The sequence below is a fragment of the Oncorhynchus tshawytscha genome, linkage group LG05, assembly GCF_018296145.1.
Source record: "Oncorhynchus tshawytscha isolate Ot180627B linkage group LG05, Otsh_v2.0, whole genome shotgun sequence".
Lineage (NCBI taxonomy): Eukaryota > Metazoa > Chordata > Actinopteri > Salmoniformes > Salmonidae > Oncorhynchus > Oncorhynchus tshawytscha.
In genome coordinates, this window is record NC_056433.1 from 20,875,274 (window position 1) to 20,888,367 (window position 13,094).

A 13,094-nucleotide genomic window follows, 5' to 3' on the forward strand; every position below is an offset into this window, starting at 1 on the left:
GCTTCACAATCTGAAACATTATGATACACGGTACATATCAGACTACAGTACTTGAAATGATCAACATTTGGGTTTTACTAAGGAACCAGGCACTTCTTTTTTTTGTTCATTAAAGATGAATGTGATCCTTAACATATCAAGAATACATAGTGAAACATTCCCCTTTTCACAAGAAATGCTGAAACCTAAACCAACAATTGCAGCCTCATCTTAATCGGGGTTTACGTATAGCTGTTAGTAGATTATTCCACTAAATGACAGAATGTCTTACTTCTGAACAGGAAATAGATCATTTTAACAAGTATCTACAAAAGGTCCAATCCTTTTTCTGCTCCTTGGTTAACCTTGTTAAATCTCCAGCTGCGTCGAGTCAGTGGTGTCACCTTCTGGGTTAAGTTCACACAGATAGAAGAGCGTTGACTCGCTGGCCTCTGCCTCAGTCAGGGGCTCCAGGTGGATCAGAGAGCTTCGTGGAGGCTCCTCGTCTGGCTCCAGCAGGTCTGTGGGGACCTCAGTGTTGTGCTGCAGCAGGCTGTCTCCCAGGTCTGTGGCTGTGCTGCTGTCTGCCTCTGTGGCCAAAGGGGTGCAGCCATCCAGGAAGGCCAGCAGAGGGCAGGATGTGTACTGGACCAGCTGGTTGTCTGCTGAGAAACTAGACTTGTCTCCTTTGGATAGCAGCCCTGCATTTTCTTTGGGACCACCACTCCCCTAAAGAGTGAAATGAATGAGTATTCAGAAACACACAAAATTCAGACAAACTTGGTATAATCATCATGTCAATTCTGTTTACTCCAAATAGGAAATGCAAACGAGTTTCTATTGGACAAATTCAGGTAGGTCCCTCCATGTTTCATTCCGTTTGCTGTGTTTGGTTCTTAAACAGTTTCTGTAACAAATACATCCCGGATATTGAATTGAGTGGGTTAACCAGGTAATTCTATACAAGTGCAAAACTAGATTTTCTATGGAAATGTAATTAACAAACCTCTGTGGCCTCTAAAATATCTGAATCAATGCTGAACTGCTTCCCGTACAACATAGCCTGAAAGTCTTCCAAACTGCAGTCAATGCTGTCCAAGTAGTCCATCAGCTCAACCCTGTTAAAACATTTGGATGCCAATTAACTGTAAGACGAGACAATAATGTGGCCTATATCCTTACAAATTAGAAAATGCAACGCAGTAATATGGAGCATAATGTGAGAAAGCCTTCTCAAGTTCTTCATGAACTACAGGCCACAAACGTAAAGCTAGTCAAGTCCACTTACTTGCCGAGGAGATTGATATTCTGAGAAATAGCTCCACTCTCATTGAGGATTGAGTCCATCATCTTCATTGGATCCTCCAGGCTTAGCCCTGACTGTTTGTTGAGCTGCAAGGTGCTGCCTGTGGGAAGGCTATCATATGTGCTTATGGTGGTCTCTTCTGGTTCGATTACTAAAGAGTTGGTCTGTCCGATACTGTCAGCGCTGTCTGTCTGTGACACAGTATTGCTGTTGAAGACCTCAACTATTTCTACATCCCTAAGAATGAAGGACAGGAGAAAAGGCATGAGGATGGATGATGGCAGATGGAAATATATATGAAACAATTTTTTTTATGTTGAATTACGATTGATCCAATGCTCTTGAGGGGCCCTCTGTGATCTCTGTGTCATCGTCAGTTACATCACAGATGACATCGTCAGTAAGATCAGCACTCTTCAAACCACTGACAGAGGGCTGGGAGAGAGTTCAAAATGTACATCTTTAGAATAGCTTACATTGAGAAAACAGACTTTTGAAGTAACAAACTCATATTATGGAAAAAATCCTCCTGCCTTAATATTGTAAGAAAATTATAGGATCTGTTTGCTAGCATCATTAGCGCCCTGACTGATTGGATGGACACCACCATGTATACCTTACATAGGGAGGTAAACCCATTCAGACCTCTACACATACTTTGTTGTGGTCCAGAGGAGGATCATCGTAGATTTCATGGATGTATTTAGGCTTCTTTCCATTGCTGTTCAGTAGAATAGGCCTGTAAAATGGAGATTCAGAAATGAATTAATAATGTTTAGTAATCGATGATGTCATTCAAAGGAAGAATTGCTATACTACGAAGCCTTACCTCTTGCGTTTTAAACTCATCCGGTTCTTCTGTACCAATGTGACGATGAATTGTATTAACTGCAATGAATAAAGATAATTATTATCAAAGTCAGACAACTATTATACCCTAAAGGACAATTGTTAAGCATTTTTATTGTGAGCAAATTGTTTCCAATTCAATTCCTACTGAATATGGAAACTCATTCTTGGTGCAGAATGTTTTGCTGCACCTTCTTAATGATTTGCTGCTGTTGGGAGTGCTTCTGTCTCAGGTCTGATATTTCCCTCCATAGACCTTCATTATCTCTGTAAACATAAATTAAAGCATGAGCATAGAACTCTCTCCAAACCAACACATCAATACTACTTTCTAACCTCCATTTGATAGCCAATGCATGGTAGTTTGCTTACCTTTGCAGTGTGTTGAGTCTGGAATCAATGCTTTCTTGTTTTCCGTGAACATTCTGAACACTGGCCAAAATATTGGACAGGTCTTCCTGTCTGATCTTCGTATCATTTGGTCTTGCATTGGAAACCTGAAAAAAATATGCCCTTATTCAGTTTGACGTACTTACTGATATAGGTGATTTATTTGTTTACTATTATATGTTTGTTTCCATGAGGTCTTACCTAGGGCTGTTGCGGTGACCGTATTACCAACACACCGGCGGTCACAAGTCGAGAAGGCAGTCAAATTCCACATCACCTTTTTAGTCACATTAATTAGGCTTCTCTAAGCTCTGATGCTGCTGCTAGTCATTAGTAGCCTACCAAACTTGCTACCTGCCTGGTACTCAGCATGCTATTGTCCCTCTAATCACTATAACATCAATGCAAATGTTTTCGAAAATCTAATCAAACACTTCATGAGAACCCATCAGCTCATTTGTTTAGACTATGCAGGAGAAAACAGAGTGATGGCCGCTAATAAAAAGAGGAGGATCCCATCAGCCTTCTATAGGCTTGCCCTACTATATTTTTTCTCAACTTCCCTAATACTAAGCACATTGCTTATATTTACAACAGGAGTAGAGCCTACCTGGCTGGCATGAAAGTAAACCACAGGGAAAAGTCCTCCATTCGCTATTTAAGTGCACAGATTGCGTATTTTTCCCCACTGCCCCTGTTTCGATACAGGTGCATGATAATGGTCCATTCTATATCAAAACAAATGTCACACATACAGTACCAGTCAAAAGTTTGGACACACCTACTCATTCAAGGGTTAATCTTATTTTTTAAAACTATTTTCTACATTGAAGAATAATAGTGAAGACATCAAAACTATGGAATCATGTTGAACCAAAAAAAAGTGTTAAACAAAGCAAAATATATTTTATATATTTGAGATTCTTCAAAGTAGCCACCCTTTGCCTTGACAGGTTTGCACCCTCTTAGCATTCTCTCAACCAGCTTCATGAGGTATTCACCTGGAGTGCAATTCAACTAACAGGTGTGCCTTAATAGTTAATTTGTGTAATTTCTTTCCTTCTTAATGTGATCCTCAACACTGGGGCCCCACAAGGGTGCGTTCTGAGCCCTCTCCTGTACTCCCTGTTCACCCACGACTGCGTGGCCACACGCGCCTCCAACTCAATCATCAAGTTTGTGGACGACACAACAGTGGTAGGCTTGATTACCAACAACGACGAGACGGCCTACAGGGAGGAGGTGAGGGCCCTCGGAGTGTGGTGTCAGGAAAATAATCTCACACTCAACGTCAACAAAACTAAGGAGATGATTGTGGACTTCAGGAAACAGCAGAGGGAACACCCCCCTATCCACATCGATGGAACAGTAGTGGAGAGGGTAGTAAGTTTTAAGTTCCTCGGCGTACACATCACAGACAAACTGAATTGGTCCACCCACACAGACAGCATCGTGAAGAAGGCGCAGCAGCGCCTCTTCAACCTCAGGAGGCTGAAGAAATTCAGCTTGTCACCAAAAGCACTCACAAACTTCTACAGATGCACAATCGAGAGCATCCTGGCGGGCTGTATCACCGCCTGGTACGGCAACTGCTCCGCCCACAACCGTAAGGCTCTCCAGAGGGTAGTGAGGTCTGCACAACGCATCACCGGGGGCAAACTACCTGGCCTCCAGGACACCTACACCACCCGATGTCACAGGAAGGCCATAAAGATCATCAAGGACAACAACCACCCGAGCCACTGCCTGTTCACCCCGCTATCATCCAGAAGGCGAGGTCAGTACAGGTGCATCAAAGCTGGGACCGAGAGACTGAAAAACAGCTTCTATCTCAAGGCCATCAGACTGTTAAACAGCCACCACTAACATTGAGTGGCTGCTGCCAACACACTGACTCAACTCCAGCCACTTTAATAATGTAAATTGATGGGAAATGACGTAAAATATATCACTAGCCACTTTAAACAATGCTACCTAATATGTTTACATACCCTACATTATTCATCTCAAATGTATACGTATATACTCTACTCGATACCATCTACTGTATCGTGCCTATGCCGCTCTGTACCATCACTCATTCATATATCTTTTTGTACATATTCTTTATCCCCTTACATTTGTGTGTATAAGGTAGTAGTTTTGGAATTGTTAGTTAAGATTACTTGTTGGTTATTACTGCATTGTCGGAACTAGAAGCACAAGCATTTCGCTACACTCGCATTAACATCTGCTAACCATGTGTATGTGACAAATACATTTGATTTGATTTTGTTTGAGCCAATCAGTTGTGTTGTGAAGATAGCCCTATTTTGTAAAATACCAAGTCCAAGTGGGGTTGAATGGATGATCTCTGCATGTGTATTTCCCACCTTGAGGCCTGGAGGAAGAGGTGTTATGGTGTGGGGGTGCTTGGCTGGTGACACTGTGATTTATATAGAATTCAAGCACACTTAACCGGTATGGCTACCACAGCATTCTGCAGCGATATAACATTGCATCTGGTTTGGGCTTAGTGGGCCTATTATTTGTTTTTCAACAGTACAATAACCCAACACACCTCCAGGCTGTGGAAGGGCTATTTGACCAAGAAGGAGAGTGATGGAATGCTGCATCAGATGACCTGGCCTCCACAATCCCCCGACTTCAACCAAATTGAGATGGTTTGGGATGAGTCGGACCGCAGAGCGAAGGAAAATGCATGTTCAGCATATGTGGGAATGCCTTCAAGACTTTTAGAAAAGCATTCCAGGTGAAGCTGGTTGAGAGAATGCCCAAAGTGTGCAAAGCTGTCATCAAGGCAAAGGGTGGCTACTTGATGAATCTCAAATATAAAATATATTTAGATTTGTTTAACACCTTTTTGGTTACTACATATGTTATTTCATAGTTTTGATGTCATCATTACTATTCTACAATGTAGAAAATAGTACAAATAAAGAAAAACCCTTGAATGAGTAGGTGTTCTAAAACCTTTGACTGGTAGTGTAGGAGTACCTATTCCTTTGTTAACCGCTCAACACAGAATAGCCGCATGTGCGCACTCCCGCAAATCATTTGTAGAAAATATTTATATTTTATTCAGCTTTGTTCAATTGTATTCTTCATACTATAAAATAATGCAAAGGAATTATAAGTAAATCTTGTCTGCTAAATGAACTTGTGTAGCCCACAGCCATTTGGCATAGCCACATCTGGATCTAACATAAGGAAAACTCATATTATGCTATTCTTTCCTTCTGAAAGACTACATTTTCTTTGGACATGTCTAAAATAAATAATGGATTTATTGTGAAGGTGTAGGCTATATTACATGGATTTATTAGACTTTTAAAAATGGCTTGTAAGACTATGTGTGGAGATGTTAAATTTGTTTATGTTAATTAATGGTCAATTACCGTGAGACCGACAGTTATTTGCTTGACAATCAGCAGCTGACAAACCGCCACAGCCCTAGTCTTACCTTTCTTTTGATGTTTTCCAGCAAGTCATCCTGACCATGTTTAAAGTAATGATGCTGAAATTCAACTGGTCCATCCCTCTCTTGCTTTACTATGCCTGTGTCGATGTGCATCACTTTGCGAAATCCATCTGCAAATTGACCACCCATTAGACAGCTGCACAAGAGGCATTCCACTAAAACAGCAGAGCCGCTATGTTTATAGAAGCGCTTACTTACACATATTCAGCTGTCTGACAAAGCTGGCCATGTTGTTGTGCTTGAAGAACTTGGGAAGGATATCCTTGGAAAATCGCTGTTCATCCATGACAAGGAAACTGTTACCTTCCTAATTAAATATGTATATATTAGGAGACTAGAATGTCTACAACTACTTCCAATCAATTACATTTATGTGTGTTACATTTCAGGACCTAAATAGTGCATGGGTATTCTTGCTTAATTTTATCAAGGAATGCTTATTTATATGCTCTTTTGTTAGCTAGCCAATTTTATTGATATGCTATTGTAAGAAGCTAGCCAATTTACAAACAGATCATTCAAAATAACGTGCTAGCTTTAGTCAGCAGGGACAATAATAACAAAAGAATATCAGTAACAAAACAAAACGATGCTTCTTGAATCCTACTAATCGACACATGCATCTAGGACAAGGCAGACATAGCTACTATAACTGTCTAACTCGTTTCACACCATGCAGAGTCAAGTGCTAGCGCTACCTAGCTCTGCCAGGCTGGCACGCTCAGTGGGGCAATTTAATTTACCTGACTCCAACAAATAAATTCATTTGTGTCAGAATCTTCCACAAGAGTCCAAAGCTTGGTGAGAAAGGCTGGTACATTTGAATTTTGTTTCATTTTGCAAACTGAAGATGGAAAGATGCCTTTTGGTGATGAAAGAAGCAAGTCGCTGAGAAGAAGAAAACAAGCGTCCTAAGCATGCATACGACTTCCTGTTTGAAGAACAGCAGCTGATTGGTTGAATGTTGATTTACATTACGTTTCACATGTGTAACATGGAGAATAATGCATAGATCATTATACGTTTGCAAATTATTGCTGAAATGTTTTGTTTTTCTGTGACATGCATTAAAGTAACTGACCAGATTTCTATTAAATATGACCTTTAATAAATTGCAATATGAGTTAAATCGTTTTCCTTCCAAAAAAAGGTAATTAAGTATTGGTGAAATGTTGTAGTTTTTCTGACATGATTTAAAGGTACACTCAGCAATATGATATAGATGCAGAAACTTAACAGCACAGTGGGTCACTTTCTGTAACAACTAAGAGCGTTGAAGTGCGAGGCTCAACTTCTCTGGCTTTTTGGTGCCTGCATGATGTGAACCCAAGCACATGCGCTTGTGTGTGACTTTGTGAGAGAGAAGTCTTGTATCTTCTCAATATCTAAAGGTGGTACTACCTGCATTGTCAATTTGCTGAGTCTACCTATAAGAGGTCATACAATAAGTTTTGTCGTGATTCCTATGTTTTTGATGTTAAGAATGTTTGTTGGTCTGTGGTGTGTAATGAGGAGCATCCAGATGCTGCACTTGACACATTTATGAAATTGCTTATTCCAGTTACTAATAAGCATGCATCCATTAAGAAAATGACTCTAAAAACTGTTAAATCCCCGTAGATTGACGAGGAATGGAAAAATTGTATGGTTGAGAGCTATGAGGCAAACGGAGTGGCAAATAAGTCTGCCCAACCGATTGGAAAATGTACTGCAAATTAAGAAATCACATGACTAAGGTTGATAAAAAGAAGAAACTATACTATGAAACAAAGATACATTATATAAAGAATGATAGTAAAAACCTTTGGAGCAGCTTCAATGAAATGTTGGGCAAAAGGCTAACTCAGCTCCATCATTCCTTGAATCAGCTCATTCATCACAAAGCCCACTGATATTACTTTAATGATTTTTTCATTGGCAATATCAGCAAACTTAGGCAGGACATGCCAGCAACAAACACTGACATTACACATCCAAGTATAACTGATAAAATTATGAAAGACAATAATTATAATTTTGAATTTTGTAAAGTGAGTGTGTAAGATGGAAAATTTGATGGAAAATTACTGAGGATAATAATGGCCAATATTGCCACCTCTATTTGCCATATATTCAGTCTAAGCCTACTAGAAAGTGTGAACCCTCAGGCCTTGAGTGAAGCAAAAGTAATTCCACTACCCAAAAATAGTCCCGTTACTGGCTCAAATAGCCGACAAACCAGCCTGTTACCAACCATTAGTAAACTTTTGGCCAGATACAATACTATTTTACTGTAAACAAATTGACAACTTTCAGCACACATAGAGAAGGACATTCAACAAGCATGGCACTTACACAAATGACTGATGATTGGCTGAGAGAAATTAATGATAAAAAGTTTTGTTCGACATCTGTTTGGCTTTTGACATTATCAATCATAGTCTGCCGATGGAAAAACATATGTGTTATTGCTTCACATGCCATGCTATATTGTGGATAAAGTGTTACCTGTCTAACAGAATACAGAGGGTGTTCTAAGGAACCGCCCCCTTTTTTTCAATTCACTTAAAATGACATACCCAAATTGAACTGCCTGTAGCTCAGGCCCTGAAGCAAGGATATGCATATTATTGGTACCATTTGAAAGGAAACCCTATAAAGTTTGTGGAAATGTGAAAGGAATGTAGGAGAATATAACACAATAGATCTGGTAAAAGAATATACAAAGAAAATAATCAACCGTTCTTTTGTATTTTGTTTTGTACCATCATCTTTGAAATGCAAGAGAAAGGCCATAATGTATTAATCCAGCCAGGTGCAAATGAGATTTTGGCCACTAGATGGCAGCAGTGTATGTGCAACGTTTTAGACTGATCCAATGAACCATTGCATTGCTGTTCAAAACGTTGTAGCAAGACTGCCCAAATGTGCCTAATTTGTTTATTAATAACTTTTCATGTTCAAAATTGTGCACTCTCCTCAATAGCATGGTATTATTTCACTGTAATATCTCATGTAAATTAGACAGTGCAATTAGATAAAAAATTATTTAAGCTTTCTGCCAATATCAGATATGTGTATGTCAGATATGATATGTCTATGTCTCCTCTATGTGATAGTAGAGGAGTGGCCTGAGGGAACACACTTAATGTGTTGTGAAAATTGTTATGAAATGTAATGTAATGTAATATTTTCAATTGTATTAACTGCCTTAATGTTGCTGGACCCCAGGAAGAGTAACTGCTGCCTTGGTAGCAGCTAATGGGGAACCTTAATAAATACAAATACCTTTAAAGTGGCAGACCAGTGTTTACAGATTTCTACGAAATATGACCTTTAATTAATTACAATATGAGTAAAATAGATTTCCTTCCAAAAAAATGTAAATAAGTGTTTAAAAGCAACTTTTCTGTGTTGGCAAATCCGAACAACAGAATGGTGTGGGTGTTTACCGTTCATAAAAAATATTAATGCGAGTAGACCACTGATTGGCCAGCTCATCTTCCTCAAGTGGATGACATCATCCTCTATCAGGAAATATCTGTTTGAGTTAAAAGTTTGAGGTGGGGTACTTTAAATATTTTTTCTACAATTTATGCTTTTGCCACAAATACAAGTATAGGATGAGTCAACAACATTATTTGGGTATGAGTTAAGAGAAAATGTACTTTTAAAAGTGAGATTTTCACTGAACAGTTATTTTAAGGTAACTGAAAATGTTCTCACACAGATATTGAAAGCCTTTCAATTGATGCTCTTGAATTCAGCTGGTATGGAAGGATGCTCATAACACCCCCTACAACCTAGCTTTGTTTACATTAGATTAATGAGTCATGCTATGTCTTGCCACTAGGTGTCAGCCTTAGATCATGTAGTATGTAACATGTTTAGGATAGTTTCCTACCTCAGATATTTCTCAAATTTCTGCTCCTATAAATTCTTGGCACTTTTCTTCTAATGTAAATATTTGTTTGTTTTCATTACAATATGCTTTTTTCAGCTCTATTCCCTGCATAAAGGTCTAACACAAATAAAAGTATAGCAATTATCAAAGTGAAATTAAGAATAAATGGTCAATTGTTCTTGATCATTCATTCAATTTCTGGAGTATCTGGAATAAATATTTACAATGTTCAGGACAAAATGTCCTGAAAAAACTGAGAGAAAAAAAATCTATTTACTATTATAGTCATCTCAGTGGAAAAAGCCATAAAGGAGAGTTCAGGGGTTAAGTAAAACCATTTCCCTCCGCAGTTTGAGAGAGCCACTGTTGACTACCTACCTGCTAGAGTGCAGCTAGAGTACAGCAGAAACAATGTGTCGGGGTTGGTTGGCCAAATCTGCCTGCTTTGGGAACCAGATAGGCAAGGACATAACTTATTCCCAATAGAGGGCATTTCTTATTTGCCATAAAAAGTATAATTCAATAAGTATCACCAATCATTTGATTGGTGTTTATTGCATTCTTCAGAGGGATTAATGCAAATGTTTAAGAATTCCTAAATGCTGCACATGAACAAAATGTAATGCTATTATACTGTATTTATCTCACACACATAAACATAATTTCAGTGCTTTTTTTCCATGTGTGGCTTAAAAACATAGGCTAGCACACTACACAGAGAGGGGGACAATTTGCAGAAAGATCTATGTTGCCAACAGCGCATGCCTCTTCTAACATTCAGACATCATAACAAAATGAGGTTGACAAGTGCACAGCTAATTGGGACAGACGGTAATATTACATCAAAAGACGTCACAAAGTCCTTTTAAATGGCAGTAATTAGGACATTCTTTGATTCTGAGACAGAGAGATTATAGGAAAGGCAAAATCACAGCACATTAAAGTAAGACAGGTGATATTCTGCCTTTCATTGTATAAGTACAGGGAGGTAAGTTCAGTGCCATATGTACAATTGTCCTGGATAAAAGTAAAATACTGCTCGACTCTTGAACATTAGTATATTTAGAAAGTATGGTGCTGAAGTATGTAAGTTGCTTCTTATTATATTTGACAATATCCCTGCCACGGTTGAACAACTTCCATTGTTGAGAAAATGCTGGAGAGTAGGCGTAGCACCAGCAAATAGAGTGCTTATGGGGACTTACAGTATGTCTCACTTGGTGGCAGGCAGCATTGTTAAACGCCTAATTCAGAAGATTAAATTGGCTTAACTTTTGCGTTTGGTGAAAGGTTATGACACTCTTCCCATCTCACTTGTAAGGTGTTAATGCCATAGGAAAATATTGATACAGTGTTCCAAAAGGAATTGGCTACATGACTTGACCTATACTTGTCGTATTATCTACTTTTATTCAGGCCTGTGTTTGTATGCAACCGTGAGTAGGACCAAAGCACTGTTAGGTTAAAGTTTTACCAAAGCATTCCTTAATCATGCCCATTCCCTGGACCAGGCTCAGGGTGTTCAGGTAGTGGTTGTGAAGCTGCATACTCACTCTCCCTCTTTTTGCAGCAGAGTTGGAACAAAAATGTTGGAATGAATTTACATTTTCCATTGGATGTAGAACTTGGACCCTCATTTTACAGTTGTTGTTGTTCTCTCTCATTATTTGATTAATCTTGAAGTCTAACAGAACAGAAAAGAACCAAAGAAAAATATATTAGTCCAGATCTCAGCAGATTTATTTTTTACTTAATTAATAAATACGTTTGGAGTTTGCCATGTACTGATGGTATTAGACTTCCTTTAGACTGCCAAGGGAGAAGTTTTACTGCTGTTTCAAACATCTTTGATTAAGTGGAACCAAATGGGAATGCCTCTGTATATTAATTGATGCTGCATATTCCACCACACAAATTGAAATAAAATGATCTCACCAAAGTAGTTATTTTTAAGAGCTATGTGCAACAATAAAACACACCTTCTCAGTTGGATGTTAGAGACAAATGTTCAAACTCATTTCTTTGCTTTGAGGAAGTTCTTAGTAAAAAGATCATTGCATCCATTTATTTTCTTTTAGCTCAGTGAGACTTGGAAATGAAATGACTACTTACAAGCCAGAATCCATAAAAGATATGTTTACACATTTCACATTAGTGTTAGGTCCTGGGTTGAGAATAAATGGGTTGCAGCATGGTATCAATATCCAAGAGCAGAGAGGACATTTAGGCCAATAGCGCTGGGATGGAGGCCTTGTATTATGTTAATTGGTTTTAACTTTGTCTTCAGATTGATGACATACTGTATAGGCCTGGTAAAACTATTGACAGAATTCAGAAAGCTGACCAAAGTCTTTACTTACCCATCAGCTTGTGTAGATCTCTCTTATTTTCTTAAAGGAACAATGATGGTATTGGGAATACATGGATGGCTTTATTCTAATGAAATCTAAAATCTTTGATGAAGTAGTTTGTCCAAAGGTAGATTCAAAGTGGGACCCTAGGCACATCCCTACCCTAAACTCTAACCCTAAACTTAACCCCCTACCCTTACCCTAGGTTTAGCCCCAACCTTAACCCCTTTACCTTAACCATTTTACATTTCAACTTCAATTGACTGATGTCAGCGTTAGATGTCCCAAGGATTCTTCCACTTAGACTTTTCCTTGTCCAAATGGTCTTATGTCCCTTTTTGCCTCCAGCTTCTATCAGCTGATGGGAACGACATACACTCGATCACTTGAAACTTCAAAAAGAAAGAATAAAAAATAACCTGTACATTTCCCACTCGGGTGGATGTTGTGCTTTGCGACAGTACACTTTAGCTAGCTAGCTAATATTGATTTGCTACTGCATTTTGGTGTCTGTTTACTTTACAGGTGACATGCCTGATGAGATATTTTATCAACAGAGAATTTGATAGCTACTGACGTTAATTTCAGTCAAATTAAACTACTGCGGACCAGAGCTAGCTAGCAAAAGTCACATTTTCTAAGAAATAATCTCTCGTCGACTCGGACAATGTTCTGGTCTTACTATATATTTTACGAGGTTGGCCTGCTATTGGTTGAAGCACTTCTGACACCATGTTATGATCGATCGTAAGATATGACCAATACAGGGACACTACACAGAAGAGCCGAAGAGAGCAAATGGCATAGCTTCAAAATGTTAGTAATCAATTTAATCATTCATGAAAATGATATGGA

At 38.7% G+C, this 13,094-nt stretch overlaps 1 protein-coding gene across 2 annotated transcripts; it reads right to left on the reverse strand.

Moving 5' to 3' along the window:
- Window positions 1–57: 57 nt before the first annotated feature.
- LOC112250136 (heat shock factor protein 2) lies at window positions 58–6,942 on the reverse strand. Of its 2 annotated transcripts, none has more exons than XM_024420026.1 (11): window positions 6,749–6,942; window positions 6,204–6,279; window positions 5,988–6,115; window positions 2,507–2,631; window positions 2,326–2,401; window positions 2,115–2,173; window positions 1,943–2,024; window positions 1,611–1,720; window positions 1,268–1,522; window positions 986–1,097; window positions 58–708 (listed from the first exon to the last, which is right to left on the reverse strand). In XM_024420026.1, the coding sequence occupies exons 1-11, from the start codon at window positions 6,839–6,841 to the stop codon at window positions 349–351; spliced, it is 1,476 nt and encodes a 491-aa protein (XP_024275794.1). In that variant the 5' UTR covers window positions 6,842–6,942; the 3' UTR covers window positions 58–348. The 2 variants fall into 2 exon arrangements, with proteins under 2 accessions (XP_024275794.1, XP_024275793.1); XM_024420025.1 differs by having other exon boundaries at window positions 6,204–6,312.
- Between the last annotated feature and the right edge of the window lie 6,152 nt (window positions 6,943–13,094).